Source organism: Micromys minutus, assembly GCF_963924665.1.
Source record: "Micromys minutus genome assembly, chromosome: 4".
Lineage (NCBI taxonomy): Eukaryota > Metazoa > Chordata > Mammalia > Rodentia > Muridae > Micromys > Micromys minutus.
The window spans coordinates 51981600-52007558 of NC_137973.1; the positions used below are offsets into that span (position 1 = coordinate 51981600).

General features: G+C 34.5%; 1 protein-coding gene across 1 annotated transcript in view; it reads left to right on the top strand.

The window, feature by feature from the left end:
* DPYD (dihydropyrimidine dehydrogenase) overlaps positions 1–25959 on the top strand; it is an 878881-nt gene that overhangs the window by 416439 nt on the left and 436483 nt on the right. The window contains exon 13 of the mRNA XM_080916202.1: positions 18580–18795. Within this exon, the coding sequence (XP_080772328.1) occupies positions 18580–18795 (216 nt within the window). The remainder of the gene's footprint in view (positions 1–18579; positions 18796–25959) is intronic.

Here is a 25959-nt window from a genome sequence, read left to right on the forward strand (position 1 = left end):
AACAGGAAGAACATGTAACAGACCCACACTTGCTAGTGAAATGAAATAAAGAAACAAAGTTAAAATAAAACTAGGTGACTAGGGTACTGTGGCTAACTCCAGTCTATTCAGTGCTTAGCCTCACTGCTAATTTTAATACTTTCTTACAACTTCTTTTCTTACTGAGCTCTATCTGAGCAAGTGAAAGGCCTGGGACACAGTCTCTGTGTACAAAGAATTCTGCTCCAGATTTAAGTATTGCTTTGTTGTTGTTTTGGTTTGGCTTTTGTAACTCACAAAACCAGTCCAAAGATGTTCTATTTCATTTTATTTGATTTCATTCTAGATCACTTTGTATAAACCATATCCAATATGCCGATTCTACAGTGGATATTTTACTCCCTATGAATTATAGTCAAAATAAACACTCCAGGGGGCTGTAGCATATTAATGTAGACTAGACAACATAGCTGAGGTATATAGCTTTCTTCCAAAAATACTGCAGTCTCTATGTGCTCAGCAGTATCTCAGCAAAGCAGAGTTCATTTCCCATATGCTGTAGGCACTGTGTGCTGGGAAGTATCCCAGCACCATATAGTTCATATCATCTTTCTGTCTGTTGTTCTGTGTAGTAGTTTGTTAGTATAAATACTCATGTAGAAAATATAGTAGAAAATTTGGTGTGTTTGCCAGCCTTTTAGATTGAGGTGAGAAAGCAATGAGAAAACTTCCTGTGCATGGTATGCTACCCTCTAGTGACGAGTGTCACTGGGGATTGCTGCCAGTCTGCTCCTGGATGGTGAGGTGCATCAGCTTGAAAAGTGATAAAATAAACTAGCTAATCCTTCATATCTTCCTCTTATTTGTCCTTACAGTTATCTTCTCTATGTGTTTCTCTATCCCTACTGTAAGGAGGGCCTTCTCATCATGCACTAGATTATCACTTGCTCCCCTCTTCTTCTTTCCCTCTTTCAGAAATCGTTTCCGGAGATGCAAGGGTTAAAAGTGTTCAACCCAAAAGCAAGTATCAGCTGCTGTGTTGTTGACTTATAGGTCGAAGCTGTTTTATTTCAAGTCTCAATATTTAACATTACTGCCGTCGCCTTTCTTAAATGTCAGCTTCTTTTATTTTCCTTCATCACTCTTCCTTGATCACAGACTCCTTTGTGTGACATGGATTTGCTGTCAGGTGCCACCCAAGGCTGGTCCCCAGGTTTTCCTGACTTTAGTCATTGACATCTTGTCAGCAGTGTCACCTACTTTGCCCCTCGGCCTCTGAATATGGCAATTGTTACCTTCTTGATTGACAGTTTTGAAAAACTGTCAACATGTTTTCATTATTTGAGGAAGATCTCAAACTCAAAGCCCTCTCTTCCAGTTAATTCTGTATTTCAGTCTTTGAAGAAGTCTTCTGGCTTGAATGCAGTACACCTTATAAGGAACAGTTTACAATCTATTATTTTACAGTGTGTCATAGTTACTGGAAAGGAACTAGCAGCCAATGTAATGGTTGTAACTCAGCTAATATTTTAAGCAACAAGTCATTTACTTGAATCACAAAGAGATATTCTAAAAATGTTAAATTTTTTGTTTCTATGTATTTCTACTTCTGGTCCTGACTTAGTTATTTGTTTATTGATGAGACATTTTGTAAACCCCTAAAGCAGAAACTTCTGTCTCGAGAAATACTTGTTCCTAATTAATGCTTCTGTATTCTATTCATTTTAGGGTAAGCCACTTAAGTAGAATTTAACAAGAAGCACACATATACTCATACTCCTCATCTTCCTGTTGATTCTCTCCCCATCTCTCACGATCATATTGTTAAGAGCAAGAGTTACAAGTTCAAGGTCAATCTGAGGAGCATAGGAAGTTGAAATCCATCCTATACCATTAGCAAACTCCTGTCCCACAGTAAGTGAATAAAAATAGATAAAAAATAGGTGAGAAAATTGGAACATATTAGGGAGTAACACCAGCAAGATTTATTGAATGGCTTCAGGAAGATAGGAAGAATGAAGAAGTAAATCCAAATACTAGTCTACTTACAAAAATGAGGATTTTTTATTTTCACAGCTACAAATTCCTTTGTGAAAATCATGGAAATTGGAAGCTCAGTAGATCACAAACTTGAGAAAAGCCAGCTTAAAAAAGAATGGCAAAATGAATTTCTTTATGCAGTTCCATCTCTAAGAAGACCTATACGATAAATTCAAGCCACATTTTGCCCAGTTGGGATAAAATAGTTCACATTTCCATCATCTAGTAGGCAAGTAGGCAAATATAAACCTTTAGGGTCAGCAAAGAACTACTGCAAGAGATACCAGTAATTATAGTATAAAACTCAGCAGTTTATACAATCAAACCCAGTGACCTCACTATCAATGCAGCCACTGGACAGCCAAACAACCACCAGCCATGCTAATCCTGTATTCCAGTAAAAGTTTTTGTTCTTCCCTACAATCAATGAAATAGACTTAACAAACAGAAGTGTCTAGCTAGAAGCTCTATCTAAATATATGGATGTGCCACCCCAGGAATCTGTACCAACCTCATGAATCAACATTATGATCAAACTGCCTAATGAGCTTAGAAGATGACCCCACATGTAAACTCTGTTGACAAGTCTAAATAGAATTTGAATCTGATGACTGGTGAAACCTCTTCTTCAGAAAATCAACTTATAAATGCTAAAAGAAGTTGCTGTTGTTACAAATGTACAGATAAGAATGCGGAGATCGTGAAGAATCAGAAAAACACGGTATTAGCAAATAAAAACACTGGATATCTTGTAACTAACTCCAAATACATCACTGAAATATTAGCAAAAATATTAGAATAATATTCTAAAAAAAGCTAATTAACTTTTTTTGATTGATGGACACAGATAGACAAATCATATAACACATGAATAAACACAACACATGAATAAAAGGAAACATTCCACATGGCAGTTTAATCCAACATAAGCCCTAGAAAAGTATCATGACTTCCATAAAAAATATAATACAAATCTTCAAGACTATGGCTAATCAAGCAGAAGAATTAATAATTCCAGAGACAATCATTAAAAATTATCTATTATAACTAGAAAACACATATGAATGAGTAAAAAAAAGTTGTGCAAGAGTTAGAGTCTTCCAAATATTCAAATAATATATTTTTATAAATATTGCAGAATGGCAGCAAAATGTCACTAATAATGAATGAGGTTTGCAAATGTCTCAGTCATTGAAGGCATTTGCCACCAAGACTAAAGATTTAAGTTTGATCCTTAGAATCTACCTGGTGGAGTCAACATTTCCTGCTCTCTATATGTGTCCCAAAACATGCATGTGCATCTGTATGTAATATTCAGCAAATACAGTAAAGTCACTACTAAGTCCAATTAATTTAATTAAACTTAGACAATGAGATAATTTTTGAGGACAAAAAAGGATATTGAACAGTTGACATGAGTTTACTCTCATAAGACTCTCAGCATGGTCAACAAGAGAAAATTTGTAAGTCAGGAGAGAGTGGAGTAATCACGGTGCTGAAAGAAAACTACCAAAAAAGAATTTCATACCTGAAAGTTGCCTTCCAAAAATGAGTGAAATGAAGACTTTCAAGATATACAAAAACTGACGTAATTTGTCGCTTTTATACTTATGAATAAGAAATACAAAGTTCTTGGATATACAAAGGAAATTATATTAAAATATAAATATCACTGGTAAAGATAAATATACAGAAAACAGTGTAGTACTACAATGATGGTATCCAATCTATTTTACTTAAAGGGCAAGTGGTATAAGACCAAAGTAATAAGTATAATTACATTCTATAATATTTTAATGATTACATAACAAATGAAGTAAAATAATGTGAATGGCAATAAACTAAATACATAAATAGTTTGTATGCAACTGATATTAATTTGTTACCTGTTCCAAACATACTGTTTTAATGAAAGACTTATAACAAAAGAATAAAAAATAATATAAAAACATATGGTAGATAGAATACTGACGTTGTCTAACCACTGTAAAACAAGAGAAGTCAAGATAAATGTTTTGGTTGTCATGAGGCTATGGTAAAATATAGCAGAATTGATATCTCTTCCAAGAAAAGACACTTTTCCTTTTTAGTGTATGCTTAGCTATTTATTTAACCGAAGACTATTTTAAAGGTCATTTGTGTTAGCTGATAGACTATTGAACAATATTGGAATCTAATCATGTGGAAACATACCAACATCCTAAGCAATACAGAATTAGAAAATATTTTGCAACACTTTGTGGTGTTAAACAGACTAATAACATTTAGGGGTGTAGCAAAATAAAAGAAAGCAAAATGACATTTTATCTATATTTAAATCTTATGAATTTCTACTATTTAGATGATGAAATTATATCTTTTATTGCTTAAGTTAAAGACATTTGTGATTTAATAATATGGTGTATCATATAATAATTTTATGTATTTATGGTAACAATATATTTTTTGCTTTTACTTTTTAAATTATTTTTCAAAGTAATTTTTTATGTACTTTAGTGATTATATCTATAAGAATAAATTCTAAAAGACTAAGGTTTTTCCTCGAATATTAACTGCTTAGCATTTTTCAAGTGAGTAGAATTTGATTATTTTTACAGATCTTTGTTATTAAATAAAATGGGGAAAAAGTGAAAATGTAAAGGAATCAAAAATATCACGAAAAACAAAGAAATCAAACTAGAATAAAGCAAGGTGGAAGTTCTAATTGATCATAAAATCATAGAGCACAATTAGTATCATGATGACTGCAGCTTCTCCCTCATTACTTAAGTCAATGCTTACTTCAAATAAAAACAGATTGATGTTATCAACATAATGATATGGAGTGGCTGAATTTTAACAGGACTCAACTACATACTGCTTACAAGAAACTCACAGTTGAATCAAAGATGCATAACTTAGATGAGGGATAAGCATGTGACAAAAACATTTAGTAATCCCAGAATTTATGAGAGTGGAACAGGAGGACTGGGCTTTTGAGGACTGATTTACAAAATTATCTCAAAAATTCAAACTAAAGAAAACAAAAGACTGATTCACAAGGATAAAACAGTATTTTCTGTGCAGAAAATGAGCAAAAGAAAGTACATTTGTGCTCATTTTTAGAAAAATACACATTTAGTATGTAAAAACAACTTTTTGTTCTAACAAAAAGGCTTATTCTATAAAAATTTGCAAATGCAATCAGAAAATGTAATGATTCAATAAATATCTACCAACATTAGAGAATGAACATCAGAGCACAAAATATACAGCATCTGCAAACCAATCTGAAGGGGTAGCAAACAGAACTATAATAATTATTTGGTACATCTATACTAACTTTAAAAATTGCTGGGCCATCTGATTTGTAGAACTAAGGAAACAGAAGGTGTGTCAATAGAATCTCACTATTGTCATCAGAGTAATATCTGTGCATACTATTACTACATCTCAACAGAACTAAACTACACAAGCTAGACATGCCCAGAAATTGCCCATTGAAATTCTCCAGATTACACATTTCTTTCCTTGTATGCTATGATACAAAGCAAGTTTTAATAAATTTAATAAAAATTAAATCATTTACAAAGAATAAGAATAGAAATCAATAACCATAGATAATTGGAGACAATTATATATGCATAGTTATTGTGGTATAAGCTACTGGTCAAAAAAATTGAATAAATATCACCATTTCTTAGAGACAAGAAAAAGCAAACTCCAACAGGACTCATCCAACAACCTAAAACAGAATAAAATGATGTTAGAAATATAAATATATAAAATATATATGATTAAAGCTCCAGGAAGCATTGAAAAATTAATGTTGTTTCTACAAAAATAAAAAAATCAATAAAAACTTAGACTAAAAAAATGATAATTTACAATAAAATTTCCTTAAGGCCTTGAAGTCAGTACCATATTAAAAGGCCATTATAAACAACTATTGGCCTTCCAATTTACCAATATTCAAATGATTATATAACTCCTAGACAAGTGTGCAGATTATTTAAACCAACAAAAAGAAGGCCATAATAATAAAAAGTTTAAATCAGTAATCAAAAACACCATTCCCAAAAGAATAACCAGGACAAGTATAATTCAGTGTAAATTTTAGAAAATATTTAATGAACAATTAATATCTACAGTCTTCACAAAAATATTTTCTTTCAGACTCGTATTAGGAGGCCAAAATCATCCAATTGCAAAAAGCCATCTAAATACATTTTACACACACACACACACACACACACACACACACACAAAACTATATGTCATCATACCCCATGAACATGAATATAAAAATCTTCAGTGAAGTATTAACTACTATAGCAAAGGAACATTAAAAGGATTATATAATTGTCCTTAAAAGACTTGCAGGCATCCAGAATATGAGTGTTGTCACTAGGATTCAAAGAGAGCTTAGCATACACACATAAACCAATGTGTCATAGTCATGTGAGCTGAATGGCAGGTAAATACGGACATCTCAGTAAATGGAGAAAGTAATCTAACAAAATTCAAGACCATTTTATGATTGAAAATTTGGATACACACTAAAACTTACATCAGCATTCAAAAGAAATATGTGGAAAGTAGATGTTTACAGACAAAGTAATGTAGGGCAGTCTGAAACAATTTTGATGCATCCAAAGAGAATCCTTTAATATAGAAACTGTAGCAACAGACCTATAAGTGAGGCCAACCATGTTCAAGAAAAAATATTTACTAGCTGTATATCTGAAAAACAACTGATTTATAGAATATATACAAAAGTATAATTCCACAGTAAAACCAAAAACCTGAGTGAGAAAAACAAACAAATACAACTAAGCACAAAGACATAAAATGCAATTGCTCTAAAATGGCCAAGAAGAATATGAAAAGCTTCTCAAAGGGAGGAAAAAAAGCAAATTATGTCATTTGGACATACCATCATTCACAAAGAAGATGATTTCAGAAATCAGTAATTTTTGCAAGGAGTTGTCCACATTAAAATGCTTGCACACTGTTAGTTAATAAAAAATGGTCTAGTGACTATGGAAAAAAGGTACTCAAAAGTGTACACTTGGAATTTGTTTCCTTAAAAAACATAGAGTTACCACTCTGGAAATAAGTCTGGTGGTTCCTCAGAAAATTGGACATAGGACTACCTGAAGACCCAGTTATTCCACTTCTGGGCATATACCCCAGAGAAGCTTCAACATACAACAAAGACACATGCACCATAAATGTTCATAGCAGCTCTATTTATAATAGCTAGAGCTGGAAATAACCTGGATGTCCTTCAGGAGATGAATGGATACAAAAATTGTGGTATATTTACACAATGGAATGCTACTCAGCCATTAGAAAAAATGACTTCGTGAGATTCCTAGGAAAATGGATGCATCTAGAGAATATCATCCTGAATGAGGTAACCCAGTCACAAAAGAACAGACATACTATCCAGTTACTGATAATTGGATACTAGACCCTGAAAGCTCTGAACACCCCAGAAACAACTCACAGGACATATGAAGCTCAAAAGAAAAAAAAAACAACAAATCCAAACAGTGAGAGCCTCAGTCCTTCTTAGAAAAATATGTGTATAGCACCCTCTCAGAGTGTGGTATACCTAGACCTTAAATCATTAATAATTCAAGAGCTAAGAATATAGCCTTGTGGAAAATTTTGGTGTTCAATAGTCATTATGTTTAATCTATACACACCAAGAAAACTTTGACTGTTTCCATGTTCTGTTCTGTTCTACATGTGCTTTATGCTTATCATATCTAGTAAGATTTTAATGCATACTATCAAACCTCTAAAAAAATCAAGTACTGACAAAAATATATTCATATAGTTTTATGCCAAAATACGTTTAAAAATATGTACATTTATCTCCCTTTTTCAAATAAAGTTGTTAAAAATAAAAAGGAAGACAATGGGGAAAGCATTCGAGAAGCTGTGGTAGGTGAATCTTGGTGTGTGCGAGGCCATTTTTGTCTACATGGTGAGTTCTAGGACATCAAGGACTACATACAGAGACCCTATCTCAAAAAGGAAATAATAATAATTCAGTTAGAAACTTATAAAATGTTTTCACAGAGGCATAATGAATCAAATTCATTGGATTCAAGTAAAGGACTGAAGACATGTGGTGAACTGCAAGAGATGGTATGAATGACACATAATGTTAGTGTGTCAGGGAACTGACACATGAATGCAAATATTTAGTGATACTAATATTAATTTATAGATTTGATTAAAATACAGCTAAGTGAAGAATTCCAGTAAAAGGTAATATTTTGTTATTTGAGAACAAGGTCCCTTTCCGTGATACTGATACGGCCAAATTTGGCTAAATAAAGCTTGATTGTTTGGGGTAGGAGTAATACACATGCGTATCAATGAAAATTTAATTTCATAAGCTTATTCAATGCTCAAGTTAAAAGCATTTTATAAATTTGTATTTTAATTTCTTTTTTATTCACTTTTCATCACAATCACAGCCCCTCCTCCTCTCTTCCAACTCTCACCCTTACAAATACCTCTCAAATTGGCCCTCCTCTTCTTTATTGTTTACATTGGATATTTTCTTTACTTACATTTCACATATTATCCCCTTTTCCAATTTCTCCTCTAGAATCCCCCTATTCCATCCTGGGTTGCCTGCCTCTATGAGAGTGTTCCTTCATGCCCCCACTTATTTTTCCCCTGGCATTCCTCTAAACCAAAGGCAACTTCTCCAGTTGATTCCCAAAATAATCCTATTTTAAAGATTGAGGGACAGAGCTAAAGAAAGAATTCTCAACTGAGAAATCTCAAATGGCAGAAAAAAACATCTAAAATATGTGCAACATCCTCAGTCATCTGAGAAATGTAAATTAAAACAACCCTGAGATTCCACCTCACACCAGTCAGAATGATAAAAAAACAAACAAAAAAAAAACAAAAACCAAAAAACAAACAAACAAACAAAAAAAACTCCGGTGAAAGCAGATGTTGGTGAGAATTTGGAGAAAAAGGAACACTCCTCCATTGTTGGTGGGATTGCAAACTGGGAAAAGCTGAAAATAAGTCTCACTTTTTTCTCAGAAAACTGGACAGAGTGCTACCTAAAAACCCAGCTATAAAGCTCCTGGGCATATTCTCAAAAGATCCCACATATAGTATATAGCAAGGACACATGCTCCACTATGTTCATAGTGGTCTTCTTTATACCAGCCCCTCCTCTTCTGCTCAGAGAACACAAGTCCCCTCTCTTATAGACCACCCCACCCTGGGGCATCTAGTTCCAGCAGATCTAGACACATCCTTTCCCACTGAGGTTCAACCAGGCAGTCCAGTTAAGGGAAAGGGATCCAATATCAGGGAAGAGAGATCAAGATAGCCCCTCTTCCACTTGTTAGGGTAAAAAACATGAACACAAAACCACATATTTGCTACAAATTTGCATTTTTCAAAATTTATATGAATATGTCTTTCAAGAAATCATTAGTCTTCTATCCTAAAATTCTCATTACAAGTTGTAACTTTCCAAAGTGGAAAAATGAAATGTGATTCTATTTTAAAATTGTGATTGTTAGCCTTTGGCCTCTGTGTCATGAAGCAGTTATTCTAAATTAATTTCTACTTTGTAAAAATTTTTTTCTGTAATAACTAGTTCTTATGAAGGCAAAGTACCTGATCTAAAATCGATAAACTAGCCCAGTCTTTGAAGTAAGCAAGCTATTAATAGCTACTAGATGCTATTTATTCTTTCTTTTCAATAATTACAGAATGCATCTAGAGCAGGTATAGCCAAGGCAGAGTTACTGGTTGTTACATGTCATCGAAATTTAAATAAAATGATAAGTAGAAGCTGCATGGTACTTTTAAAGGACTACAACATAGTGCTGGTGGTTTTGTCGTTAATAATCTAGAACACTAGGAACAATTTTGCTTCCAGCAGCACTCAACATTATTATTTTTGTCTTTTTAAATAATTATTGTAAGGCAAATGCACAGGGAAATGCACCTGGAATACAAAATTATAAAACAAGTTGCTTCCCTTCATCAGCATAACCATTACATTTTCAGGTATTTCCATTAAAGTTCCACAAACTAAGTATAATAGAAAATATATTAGCAAATAGTGGGAGATGATGTTGTGTTAATGTAAGTTCTCATGATGGCTTAAAGATAGTATTTGACTTCCATTCTCAAATATTTAATGCTGTGCATTATAAGTTTTCTGATAAAATCTTTCTTTCTGTGATTTGGGGTTTTTAGGCAGGGTCTTATGAGGCACAAGATGACTTTGAATTATCTATGTAGTTGCAGCTTTACCTTGAGTTCCTGATTCTCTGATCCTGATTCCAAGTGCTAGATTATATATGTGAGCCATTAAACTTAAATTGAAAAGATGTGTGTGTGTGCACATTCATGCCTGCATGTGCGTGTGTGTATGTTTTCATGTACATGCATATGTGAACATACACATGTATACTCTTTGTGTGTATTAAGACAAACCAGCATGAAATTTCAAGCTACACTTGGATTTGTAGAAATGTTTTAGATATGTAATATGTGTGCAAAATGCCAGAAGCTTGCCATAATGAAGCAAGAATCCTCTAGTGTCATTTCTTGCTGCCCCACTTACATACAGTATATCTGCAGCATGAGTAAAGATCACTTGCCATCCATGACCCTAATCTTTGTCATTTGTGGAGGGAGAATGTTTTCTTTGAAAGTGACGTAAAGGAAAGCATTCACTGCTGGGTCTGGTAACAGCATTGTTTGAATATAAGCTACTGATTTTTCTATTTTGAGAATAAATTGACTCCTGCTTTTATGGAATATGATGTCAGTATGTTGAGTTTGATAGAAGAGACTTTACAGCAGATGAGAACCTTGAGAGAACTTTTTCTATATTCTGGCAAGCTAAAGCAATCTTTGACTCACTGATTAGATTGATAATACAACCTAAGTACAGTAATGTGGATACCTAATATAACCATGGCTAAACCTGCACCTCCACTTGAACAGAAAAAGTTCAAAAAAGAGGCCATATGACCAAAAAGTTGGTATTACCCTTGTATTCACATATAAATTCCTCCAGGTGACTTTATTCTTAGTATCACATGTATTTATTCAATGAGAAAAAGTGAGAAAAAGACATATGTGTGCCACTGGATTTATGTAGTAACCAGAAGAAATCAGTTCTTTCTTCCACTTCATGAGTGCTAGGTACCAAACTCATATGAGCCTGGTCTCTCTGACCTAAGAATTTAAGAATGTTAACTGTTTGAGCCCCACTCCAAAATGCAATAATTGTGAAGGTGTGGTAAGCAGAAGTTTTGAAACTCTTTAAATGCTTTTAATTTTAAGATCAGAAAATAAATAGGCTACAAAAAGAAAGTATCAACTGTTTTTAGAAAAGAAATAGAAGCCAACTGATGAGAAAGAATGAAGAAACTGTGCAAAGAAGAAGGAAGGTTTATTTAAGAGTTTCTACGTTGACCCACATGCTACTCAGCTTAAGTAGTTGGCTATGACTCTGTACCCTCATTATGTCTTATCACTGAAAGAGTTTATTTCAAACCATAAGTCAAAAAGTCAAGGAGCATAGTCTGAGAGATGGCTCAGTGGTTCAGGGAACCTGGTGCTCTTGAGAAAGGGATTTGGTCCCAGAGCCCATCTCAAGCTCCTGGCAACTATATGTAATTCCACTTTCAGGGGAGCTAATGCCCTCTTCTGGCTCTGTTGCCACTACATGCACACATCAGAAATACCCCTATGCAGGCAAAACACTCATATATATATATATATATATATATATATATATATATATATATATATAATTTGTTACAGATATCTATACACATATACATATACATCACATGCATGCACGTGCACACACACACACACACACACACACACACAATGTCCAAAATAAACAGCACTATTTGTTATCAAATGTGAAGAAGATGAATCTTTATGTCACTCCATGTGACTAAATTATAAAGTATTTATAATGTATTTACAGAGTAAAACTTAATACCCTACTGCATTACTTACAGCCACTAGAGGGCTCTTTGGAGAGGCTTTGCATGCAGGCAGGCCCACCAAGCTTTTGCCAATAGAACAGGAAGCTTTGTCTATAATGTCCCCAGTGGAGACCTCACAATAAAGTGCCAAGTAAAATGGTATAAATACCATGATGTTAGACACAAGGTAGACATTGTTAGGTTAGGCTGCAGGAAGAGCATGCCCACATGAAATCTGATTATGTTAGCATGCTTCATTTATAATAATAAAAAAATAAAAATAAGCCATATGCAATAAGGTTAATACGCTTAGAACTAATCACTATTTTATGTTAACTTATTAAACTGATGAAAACTAACTGGAAAGAAAGCAATGTACATTCAAGTTCCACATTTTAATACATTTAATACATGAATACAGTTTTTAACACTTTGTTATGAAATCAGTCTTTCTATTGCCAAGTTTGTAAATGAATTTAAGGAGGAGGGACAGGCACATGAACAAGCACATGCAAAATTGATGAGGAGATAACTGTGCTTTGTTCCTTCTGAAAGATTCTGTTGAAATTCAAAGCACCCCAGCTGAACATAAAATAACACCCCCCTACAAAAAGACCCCTATAAGAATTTACAAATAAATGCATAAATGATGTTTTACTTGAAACACAGTGAATTGTCCAGTCTATTGAAGCAAAAGGACATTGTTGAGAAACAGTGGGTGTGGAGGATCCAGATTAAAATTTGTATATTTAACACTCAGAAGTTTTATGGGTAGTGACAGAACTTCCAAAATTTGTAGGTGGAAGTAAAATGAGAAATTTTCATTAGAACCTATATAAATTTAAGCCACTTCTAATTTCTGCAATGGAGTCAAGCTTTGGAAGTTGCACTTCATTTGAATAAAATCCTTAGTTTCTCAAAATAAATTCTCAAGGAAAATAAACTTTAAAATGTGGGCATCTCTGTCCGTTTCAGGACTCACAGATCTAGCAATGGCTTCTGAAAGAGCCATATTTACCCTTCTGTCTACAGTGCAGGTTCTGGGCTTGATACATTCCTGCAGTCGACATTTTTACTATCCTCTTCTGAGTCCTGTTTGACTTTGGCCTTTTTTCACCTTTATTTTCATTTTTTCCTGTTGTGTGTTGAACAAGCAAAGAGCTTGAGAATGAAACATTGATTAAAGCCTTTCATTTCTGAAATATACATTTTATATATTAGCTGACTATGCAAACCTACATTTCTGCATGTTTTGTGCATGTCAGGCATCTTATGTAATTTCCTTTGCCCATGTGTTTTTCTCTGTCAAATAACAGTTTCAAAGTCAAGTATCTCTGTGATTATCTAGGTTCTGCATCTTGAGAATTTTCAGAGATATTCCAGCCCAACACCTGACTCAGAACAATCTGTGCTCAAGTTTCGCCAGCAGGCTATCTAACTTGACCTTCATCCATGAGTTTCAGGCCGTTATTGCTTCTTTTCAAAGATTCTTTTAAGTGTGCTCTAAAAGATTAACTAGTTACATATCATATCAACAAATCAGACAGCATATGGTACTCAGAAATAAACCCATATATGTGACACAACAAATTGTCAAAAGAATATGTAATAAGAAAAGAAGACTTGTTTAAATAATTGAGTTGTGAAACTGTATCACTCTATGGAGAATAGTGAACTTGAATATGTATTTCATGCAACATAAATTCAATTAATAGTAGTCTAAATAGTAGTTAGGGTTGTAGAGTTATCTGGGCCATTCTTACAGAAGACCTGGGTTTCATTCCTTCAACAATTTGGTATTCACATAACTCTAGGTCCAAGTGATTTAGCCCCTCTTCTAATTCCCAAGGCACCAGGCAGACAAACCAGGTGCACAGACATGCATGCAGGCAAGATACCCATACATATCAAATAAAACAAACAAATACTTTAAAAAATATTAGCCATAAGACCAGAAACTTCCCAATTATTAGAAGACAACAGAGGGAGTAATTATACAACATTGGCTTTGTCAATGATTTTTTTGGACTTGACTCCAATTGTCCAGACAAATGTTATTGGACAAACCAATCAAATATCTGTACACAGAGGAATCAATTGACATTATAAATAGAAAACTACAGGGTTCTATGTATCCAATAAAGAATTAATGGTGAAAATATTAAGAGAACAAATAATGTTGAGAAAACAATCAAAGGAGTTTAGAAATACATAAAGTACACAAATATATATTTCTCCTAAAATATACAAATAGCAGAATGTATACATATAAATGTGTAATCATTAGAGAAAGGCCAATTAAAACAACAGTAAGTCTGAGATCTGTATCTCACTGTTCTTCCCTTATGCCAGGACAAAACTCTTTGAATGTGATCTCTGGCCAAAGCAGCCATGTTACTGACTAAAATTATTCTACAGAGTCTTAAACAAGAAAAAACAATTTTTGGATGATTTTGAATAAGTGGTCAACATAGCTAAAAAGAGAAATGTGAGGATTTTAGAATCACTGAGAATGCATTTCCAATGTTCTTAGAAAGATGATGTTGGTAATGTGAGAAGACGGACAGATTAACATGCCTTATTATACCATCCTATATCCATATCTAATAATTGTTATAAAGCACCTTAAAATCTGTATGTGGAAAATACACACACACACACAAAAGCCAGCCAGAGAGAGAGAGAGAGAGAGAGAGAGAGAGAGAGAGAGAGAGAGAGAGAGAGAGAAAACATAACACGTGTAATGCAAAACAAACAGAATTAGCAGATAGAATGTTAGTCATGGATGGTTGCTAAGAGTGAGGAAAGTCTACATAAGGTTTAGTTAAAAGTAACTTTTATTTGCCAGATATATTAGTTATCTTGGAGACTTCCTGTTGAATAAGCTCCCCCTTTCTAGTTCTTTCTGAACTCTGACTGGCTGGTTCAATTCAACTGTTCTGACTCAAACTCATCTCTAAGATGACTGACTTCTCTTGGCTTCACACTGAATTGCTCTGCTTGGAAATTCCACAAGCTTTACTGGACTGACTGAACAAACTGAGCATAACCACATGAAAACCACTCCCTCATCTGACCTCCACTTAACTCTACTCGCCAAAATACCCTCTTTCCTGACTCATTATGAGGTGCTGTTAAGTAGCCCCTCTTTCCTCTTCTATTCTTGTGAGAGTTGGTCGTATCCTATCTCTGACTCATTCTGTTAAATCTTCTTTTGATTCATCACTTTGCCTGCCCCTCAAGTGGAGAACACTTTCAAATATGACTGCTTCTTTCTACCAACTGAATTCACCTTCATTGCTTTGGATTACATATGTGTATTATATTACAGTCAGTGGGATTAAAATTGTGCCATTCAAGTCAGATCACACAGACAGAGATGCTCTTTAAATCTGATCCGTTGCCAGAGCAACCATGTTGCTGAGTAAAATCACTCTACAGGTTTGAAATCAGAGTTATCGATAAGGAAAAAATACTCTTTGGATGTTTTCGAATAAGTGGTTAATATGGCTGGAAAGGGAACAGTGAGGATTTTGCAGTCCTTGAGAGTGAATTTTGATTGTTTTCACAATAGAGTGTGATAGTAATGTGAGAAGATGGACAGGTGAACAAGCCTAATTATGTCATTCCACATCCATGTATCATAGTGTCACAAAATTGAAAATAATTGTTGTAAAGCACCTTAAGATCTATTTGACTCATGTAGTGAAATGACGTATAATGTATAGTGTTAATGACAAATATAAAGATTTAAAAAGAAAAGTATAAAAATAAAATAAATAAAACCAAGTGTCCTCATTATGTGAATACATGGTGCAGGTGCATATACATCATATACTTGGATGCATATACACACGTATGGAGTTTCCTTCATTTACGTATAGTGTTATCATACTATTTTCCCAGTTAATACATGGTAAACATCCTCTCAGTCAATGCACTCGTTGCTTCTGTGTCATTTCTGATTCTGACATATTATGCCTTTCCGAAGTGGAAATTGCAGGAAACTAATAATCTCTGCTGTTCAACATCTCTATCATATCTGTTATTTGCTAACACTACTAGGTGACTGGGAAAACAGTATTGTCTGAAATTGAAAATCTGGATACCGCGTGTTTTAGAGAAGAATGCAATAAGGTCCAATTTAAAGCTGTTTGGTATGAGGGCACCCAGCACATCAGCAGCCAAAGGTGCTGAAACCTCTTAGAAATCTCAGTTTGGGGCTGAGCATAGGATTTTGAGGTATTGGTCCTTCAGTGAGAGCTGAAATTTGAGATTCAGTTCACAGAGTCAGGCATAGAGGAAAAATACTTCTATCTAATGCAGGAAAGGAGGCACAGCCTAGGGCAGAGTTGTGCTATGAGCCACAAAGACAAAGCAAATGCAACTTTGTAGGTGCATACACAAATGCATACATGCACACTCATTCTCTCTCTCTCTCTCTCTCTCTCTCTCTCTCTCTCTCTCTGTCTGTCTTTCTCTCACACACACACACATACAGAGCAGTATTATACATATTGTAAGATATGTAACCTGTGACTTTCTCATTGGAAAGGGTTTAGTCAATATTTGTATGTTTACATCTTACTTATTTACTTACTATGTTTAGTTTTCTTTTGGTTAAACTTAAATGAAAATTTCCAGAAGTTGCCTGAAGCGTTTTATTTATAAATGTCCAAGCAGCAACCTTCTTAAGAATTTTAGAGCTGGGTTTTAGTTTTTTATAACTATGTATATTAAGCGATGGAAGCTGAACTATATAGACAATATGTATCTGCCCCTTTGGGATACTGCCTACTGCAGTTATAATAAACCGAAATTCATCTGCAGCAATGACAGATCCAATATTTCAATGTCCAGCTATAGAAAGAAGAAGACTGTCCTTCATTTCATGTCAGAGATACTCTTACTGTGGACATCATTCACAATGGTACCCAGTGTTGTGCCTTTGGATGTGCTTATAGGAACAGCTTCTGATTTTTCATACTTATCTCTCATTGCAAACAGTCTCCCTTACACTAATCTAATACAAACCTAATTCTGTTCAAACTGTGGTCAAACGGAATTAAAATGTTGCTAATACCAAGGGTGTTTTTGTCCATCCATCTGATGCCTGCCCACCCCCTGACACACACATCTAGCTATATACCACCTTCCTACAGCACACATTCACATTCAGTTTACACTTTAAATAGTATTTTAATTCCATGTGAACACAAGAGCCGAGTACAATGAAACTTCCCAAAAATATGCCTCATGATGGCAGAGATATAAGTTAGAGGTAATAAATTTGAATTTGATTAGGGATGGAAGGAAAAGAGGAGAGGACGCAGGGAGGGGGGATCTATTTAAACTAGAGTTCCCCGGTAGAGTGTCCATAGCAAAAGCTTAGATGTCATTGGGCTCCTTTTTGAAAAACCAGAAACACAATAGCCTTTCAACTAGCAAGTTTGATGCCTTTTTGCATAATAAGTGAGCTTTGCTCTGCTTTCAGTAGAGGACTGGAAATTATTTCTATTCAAGTCATGGCAATTTTTATCTACACAAGACACATGCCTATAAAATTAAGGTTCTGCTCAAATAACTTTTCTTTTGAGTGATGATTCACAAGAGAACAGAGTTCTACTTTTGAATTAAGTAGCCCTGTGTCCATTCAACAACTACTTTGACTGAGAGTGTTCATCTTATTTTCAAGTATTTGTCTTTCATAGAAAAACAGAAACGGGGAGAATGGGTCAGAAGAGCATTAGAATGAGAAGGGAAAGAGAAAGTAGAGAGAAAGGGAAAGAAATGAGGAGAGGACACTGAGAAAATGTTTTCTCTTCTTCAGTGAGACAGGTACCTTGGTGTTTTCATTAAAACATAATAAAAGCTCAGTTATGGCCACTAAACAGAAGCTATATGCATTTATAAGTGCCAGCTGATGTTTTCAATATAAATTGGTATCTTTTAAGTTTCTGAAAAGCAAACTCTTCTAATCTTCAAGTGTGTTATTTCTTTTGCAAGTGGAAGCCTCCTGATGGCCTCCTTTCTTCATTCTTCAGTATCCCTCCGAGGTAGAAGATGAGAAAGCCAGCAGTCCTAGTGCTGAACTGAGAGCTACAAAGGAGTGGAGACAAGCGCAGGTTAAGGGGCTTCTTGGAGCCACATCCAGAGCAATAAGATTACTAGGAAATCCAGTTCGAACCTACTGACTTACACTGGCACATATTTCAGCACTAAAACATTTTCATAAATTAAGTATAAAGAAGCTGGGCTGATGGAACCTGAAAGTTCAATTCAAATATGATTCCCCTTTGACTTTGACTTTCAGTTTGTTTGAAATTGAATGTTTTGTTTGTTTAATTGATTTTCCTTCTGTTTCTCTATAGTAAATCATGTAACTTTGAAAATAACAATTAGGTGTAATATCGGGCCAATGAACTCTGACTTCTGGGCAGTTTTCCCATAGGGATATTGACTAATGGAGTCTGTATCTGTCTGCATGCTGAGGAGATTTGGGGAAAGATAGTATGGTAGTTCAACTGTGCTACTAGAGCAGTGATTGCTCACTTTTTTCTTGCAGGAACAATATGGAACCTTGGTGCCTTCCCAGCCTACACTGCCTCTGTTTTACACTCCCATCGACCTCGTGGACATCAGTGTGGAAATGGCAGGGTTGAGGTTTCCCAATCCCTTTGGACTTGCCAGTGCAACACCAGCCACCAGCACACCAATGATTCGAAGGGCCTTCGAAGCAGGATGGGGTTTTGCTTTAACCAAAACTTTCTCTCTTGATAAGGTAAGAAAATCTGTTTGAAGTTACTTGCAAATATCTATCGTGCATTTTCAGTAAATGATAAATGTGATATGATTAAAGTTTTATCATCAGATATGCTAATTAATAAACGAGTTGAAAACATTAGAGTTTGGATTTCATTGATTCTGTCTGTCCTACACATAGAACAGTGTGAACTATATTCTCATTTTATATTGCCAAAGAATTGTCAGAACTATATTTTGGCTGAAGATATAACATGGTTGGCAAAATCCTTTTCTGCAAGGTACAAAGATCAAATTTCAATCTCCAGACTCCCTTAAGACATGTCTGGTGGAACATGCCTATAATCCTACCACTAATAAAATGGAAGTACAATGATCCAAAATTCAAGGACAACCTCAGTTCTCAGTCTGGGCCACAAGATAGCTGTCTCACATACATAAAGAAACTAGCAAAAAATCCAAAAAAGAAACAGAAACAAAACTAGTATAGTAGTGACTAAACTGTCACTAATCTCTGTTTTAATGGGAATTGTATTTACTTTATATTAGAAGAATGTCATATGATGCTTGGCTATTTATATGTACCATGTGTGTAGTGTTTTATGTAACATTAAACATTCCTGTCTTAAATATGCTTCACTCACTTATGAAGAAAGCTTTCAAATGCCTTTCAGCTGTCTACTGGATATACAGAGTACATTGTTGATATATATAATCATGATTGGAATAGTAGATCCCTAGAAAGGTTTTTTATCTAATTTTAATCTAACTGGTCCATTTCCCCTCCTACTCTCTGTTTCCATTGCCCCAGACTTTAGTAAATACAATTTAACTATTACCTACCACTTTATCTTTCTCCTTAACCTTCTAATAGATGAGTGTGATAATTTGTATATACTTAGGCCAGGGGTGGCACTATTAAGAGGTGTGACCTTGTTGGAGTAGGTGTGTCATTGTGATCATGGGCTTAAGACCCTCATCCTAGCTGCCTGGAAGTCAGTATTCAGCTAGCATCCTTCAGATGAAGGTGTAGAACTCTCGGCTCCTCCTGCACCATGCCTGCCTGTATTCTGCTATGATCCTACTGAGAGAATAATGGGGTGAGCCTCTGAACCTGAAAGCTAGCTCCAACTAAATATTTTCATTTATAAGACTTGCCTTGGTCATGGTGTCTCTTCACAGCAGTAAAACCCTAACTAAGAAAGTTAGTGAAGCCATGTGAGACAAGTCTTCCCCATGACTGGTTTATTTCACTTAACAAGAATTTTGAGTTCCATCCATGCTGCTGTGAACTCAGGATTCAATTTGTATAGCTAAAATATACTACTCCATTATGGTTCTAAAATATATTTTCTTCATTCATGCATCACTTGATGAACAGTAAAGAAGTTTCCATTTTTTGTGCCATTATGGAGAGTGCAACAATTAACATGGAGATATAAATTGTTGGCATATTCATTTTATTTCATTTGAATATATATCCCATGGGGTGGTGACTGGTAGTATGAGACATTCTATTTTTAATTCTTTGTTTTGACATTATTATTTGGTGACTTGAGCATGTGTGTAAATCAGAACATATGTTTCAATTCAAAACTAGACAAAGAATGGATTTAGTTTGCATAAAATCTCACTATTCACTAATTATTTTAAGACTTTTTCCCTGTAAGTTTTTTCTAGGCATAATAATATATATTATATTAATAAGAAATACACCCTCCCAATAAAATTTCTTATGATGGTATGGTTTTATGCTTTTACAAAGAGTGTTACATACTTAGGAAATAAATGGTTAAATTTGAGATCAAATCTTGAGAGAAAAGACACTGCCAATGAAATGCTCAGCAAAGGCTCTTGTTTCCAAGGCAGGGTAACACTCAGGTATGGTTCTTAGAATTGAGATGGTAAAATTGTCTTCTCACAGATTTCCCCTGCCACCCATGTGGACACTATGACAAGGGCATGTACTCACATGAAAATGTACAAACACACACACGCAAGCAATCTAGTAAATTCGCGATAACTTTAAACACATAAAGGATCTAAATGCATGCTTCCAAAGTTGAGTGGTTTGTGGGACAGAAGACAGACACCAGGCACTTTATGTGTGGTAAATTAGGAGTCTAATTTAGTATTTTATATGGTATATGTTGAAAAGGTTTTAGAGACATGCCTCCTTATCTTCGTCAGGGTACCTATTCCTGCACAAATATAATGACCAAGAAGTAAGTTAGGGAGCAAAGGGTTTATTCAGCTTACACTTCCCTTCCACAAGCTGTTCATCACAAAGGAAGTCAGGACTGGGACTCAAGCAAGTCAGGAAGCAGGAGCTGATGCAGAGGCCACAGAGGGATGTTAACGGCTTGCTACCCCTGACTTGCTCAGCTTGCTTGCTTTTAGAACACAGATCTACCAGTCCAGGGATGGTACCACCCACAATGGGCTGGGACCTCCTCCCTTGATCACTATGTGAGAAAATGCCTTACAGCTAGATCTGGTGGAGGTATTTCCTCAACTGAGGCTCCTTTCTCTGTGATAACACCAGCTTGTGTCAAGTTGACACAAAACCAGCAAGTACACTCATGAATGTGATTATCACTAAGTTGTACTTAGCAATAATTAATGTATAATAATATGTGGAATTCATGGCTAAAGAGAGTAACATTATTTAAATCAGCCTTATCCTTGGGCAAAAGAAACAAACAGGCCCCATTAAGTTCACTTTCTCTCTTCTTCTTCTGGGATTGATGAACAACATTTTTATCTCTCACATATTACAGCTGTCTTAGACTGACAGTTTTACAAAACGTTAGGTAAAGGTGGTCCAAGACTCCAGAAAGCCTTCAGGAGATATAAAAATCAGAGCAAGGAAAAAATTATTTCTTAGGAATTTTCATACTTAAACAGAAAAAGTATATGTTAACATTGAGCATTCAATGAAAAATTAAAAAAAAACTCTTGCTCAACAAAGTATTAAATTAAATTGGATAGTATAAAATTCAGATTTTAAATTATTATGAATGAGTTGGGTCAAGTCTTATAGAATAGTTATAGTGTATTTGTCCTTGTTTCTATTCATCCTTTAAGAATTATAGAAGCTGTAATCAAATGTCTAATCTGTTGGTTTCAAAAGTCTCTAGAGCATTTAGTGGAATATTAGTTGTGCTACGTAACATATGTACATGTAAACAGTAATAGGCATTTAATATGATATAAAAATAAGAGGAAGATGGCTGGCTTGGATTGCTGCTGGATTGCCAATATTGAATTCTGATTCAACAGAACCAGTGTTTTTCCTCTGTTGGTGACATGCATTCTTTCATGACTCTGTGTCATTCAAGCACATGGAAGCTGATTCATTTATTAGGATCACCTGCATAAACAAATTTAGAAATTTAACTTCCTTCTAAAATTTCAATTTTAATATAATCTATCCATTTAGATGTCTATCCTAAAGATCAAAATGAAAGATATGAAAAATATATATTTTTTAAAATATGGCACATAATATGTAATGATAACCCCACTAAGTTTATTTAGATAGTGGGTACAAATCTAGGGAGCAGGGATGATTTTAGGCGTATCAGTGCAAATTGTAATGGCAAAATGCACAATGCTATCTTGCATATGAGTAATGGTGTGTCAAAAAGATACTTTCCATTCATGAGCATATAAAACACTCCAACTCCTAGACAACTAGTTTGTTTCTTACATCATCTTTAATTCCTGGTAAAGCCTTTTGTGTACATATAATTACATCTTATGAGAGCTTGTACTTTCTTATGGATGAAATGTATTCATATACAACATGTGAGCTCTCATTTTCCTCACAAACAACCTTTTCTAAAGACAGGTATTAAAATATCACATATAATATACATGTGTGTGACATTAGATCAGACCAATTTGGATTGGCCTTATTATAATTTATTATGCCAATCCAAGGATCTGTTTAAAACTTATTATAATTCAGAGTCTTGACATTTGAAATTTGGATGCTCATAATATGACAAAGGCTAGTCTGTGGAGTTTTGTTATCATATGAAATATTAATATTTCACAACACATCTTTGATGAAGTACAATTTGCCGAGCCTGCATATGATAAAGAAATTAAATGCTCACCAAGGGAGTTCAGTCAGAATTAGAGCCCTGCCTGAACATCTGTTGGAAGTTTCATTATCCAGTGCCACACCAGTGTGGCTCCCTTGTTTTTCTAGATTGACAGCTGAATATTGCACTGATTCCTGCAGCAAATACATTTAGCTCAACGTTGTCCCTTTCCTCCTGCTTTGTTTTATTTTTGGAGGAGAGTGTTGGAGGCTGCTTTTGATTTTCAAACTATATTTTTTATACTCTTGACATTGAGTTCTAATATGCTGTAGCAGCAACAGGCCATTGACTCATAGGGAAATGCCAGCCTGATATCTCAGTAAACAGAAATATTATGAATCTTCACTCTGTTGTCTGTATGAAAGCTGGGTGTGCTTTCTTTAGGGAGACAAATGATCAGATTTTTAATGCCAAATATAAACAGATCTGTGTTTGCTTTTGCGTTAAATAACATCAAAGATGGCTTTTGCTAACTCTTCTTCCCCAAATCAGTCTTTCTAAGAGTTAATGTCCCAAAATAACTAGATTGCTTTCTTTGAGATATTATGTTTTACAAGAATGACAAGTGATATTTTAAAAAAATGTGAATCATTTCCTCCATAAATGTAAGTTTAAATTTAAAAGAAGAAAAAGATGGAAGAGAACCAACCTGCCAAAGTTGATTAAAGCTAAATTATCATGATGAAATGGAGAACTGCTTTGTTTATGGAAAATAGTACAAACAGCTGCGGACACCACATAAGATTCACCTGGGCTAACATTGTCTGAAAAAGAAACAGACAAATAACCTTTTAGTTATGTCAAATATTTGTGCAATTCTGTCTTATCATAGAGAAGCATTTTCTATACAGAAAATGTAAACCTGAATGAGTTTTTAGTAATAGATGTCTTGCATTAGTATGTCCTGTTTTAATAAGTATCAAATGGCCCACAAACATTGGCAAACTTGTAATGTATTTTCTTTCAACCTTAAAACCTGAAAAATTAAGGTTCCTCATTATGTCTGTGCAATCACATTATAGATGGTAGATACTTGTATAAATTATACAACATATATCACAGTTTTTATCAGGACTTTGGTAAACTTTTCACAGACACCTGACACAAATGGATAAATAGCTTATGCCACCAGCATATTGAGATTTTTCCCTTGGCCATTTGAACAGATAGTTAACACATAAAGCAATTGACTATTCTGAGTATTGATCTCAATCACAGGAGAGAAAGCCAATTTAAAATTTCTCATCTCCTGTTTTTTTTTGTCTATACCTGTCTGAAGATGAAAACATCAATGTAATTTCTGCATGCACAGATGATGTTTTAAGAATGGGATTACCAAAGCCTTGAAAATGCAGAGGGTTACTTGGGAGATAGAATAGGAAACATGCGGTATTAGGAAAATGCACAAAAATAATCATTCTGGTCTGATTACGTTAAGATCATTATATAATTAGTATTATTTATTAGTAATTCTATGTCGCTAATCAAAATTAGTAATGCCATAATACAGTATTAATAATAAATATTAGTAATTCTGACAGAATACATAACCCAGTGTGTGTGTGTGTGTGCATGTGTGTGTGTGTATCTGTTAACCTGTGTGCCACACACGTGTGCATGTATATGAATGAAGAAACCACAGGTTGACATCTGGTGTGACTTCTTAGTTACTTTTCCACATAAGGTTTTGAAGTTTCTCACTGAATCTGGAGTACACAGATGGGTCTAGAATGCCTAACAAGCAAGCTCCAGAGATATTCGTGTTTCCACATCCCCAGATCTGTGATTTCAATATGTTCTGTCTTTAATTTTAATGTAATATTTTAACTTAGATATGAAAATCTAGGTTAGCTTCTTAGTCTTTTGACAACCAAGGCACCACCCCTGTAAACTTCAACTTTTTAGTAATAAAAATGATCATAGATCTCAGTGTTAAAGCAGCACATTGTAGCTACATAAGGGTCTCTTTCAGAAGCCTATTTCTTTATTGATCTTAATTCAGCCATATCAGAAATCCAGTCCAAGCTTTCTAGATATATCCGCACTGTGAGACATCCTAAAGTTAATTCGTATAACTTTGTTAAAGAAATGTGTTATTGTTTTTAAATATTTTTATTATAGTTTAATTGTGTGTTTGTGTGTGTGTGTGTTTACCTATCTTTGTTAGTATAGAAACAGTTAGAATAAACTACAGATAAAATTATATAAGTTGTTATAAGTAACCTGAAGTATGTGCTAAAAAATTGAACTTGGGTCCTCTAAAAAAGGCATAGACATTCTTTACTGCTGAGCATGCTCTAGACCCAAAATTGCTAATTAAAATATTTAATATTTATCCTTAAATAAATAAATTTCTTATTAGAATGCTATACAGAAAGACAGGAAAAGAACTGTCATCTGGAAGGTTTTAGTTACTAATCCTGCATCTACATTACTATCTGGGCATGTAGATTATATTTGAATTTGCTAATTCTACAGATATTATTACTATTCATGTATTCCCATATTTGCTAGAGCATACTGAGTGTTTATAATATGTAGGCAGTGCTTTACCCTATTAATATCCCTACCAACTACACAGTTTGTTTTTTAAGTTAAATAAATTTGCCAGGTTTTAATACAATTATCTATTTGAATATAACCATGTGTGAAGGAAATTTGGGTCATATACATTATGCACATTTTTTGCTTCATATTGTGCTTGTGGGAAGCATTTGTACACCTGACTTCTATTAGTGGATGCCCAGAGGATGTCAAAAAATTTTTACTAAGGTTTCAGAAGTTTCCAGTGGTGGTGGTAAAATTACCAAGGTGGCTGAGCCTGTCTTCTGTCTTCATATCCTCTCATGTCTTAGGCTTTCCCATCAGCAGAAAAGCTAGTTTGAGCTTGCTCAGAAGGTGGCCATGTTCCAAGATAATCAAGCCAAAGGGTCTTTGGAAGCAAACAAATCCAAAGCACATTTTATTACTTATAGCATCATCTCTTGACCACATTCTACTTTATAGTCATCAACCATGAATAGAATAGATGAGTGGAAAATATGAATTCTAGAATTTCTCAGTTACTGCGA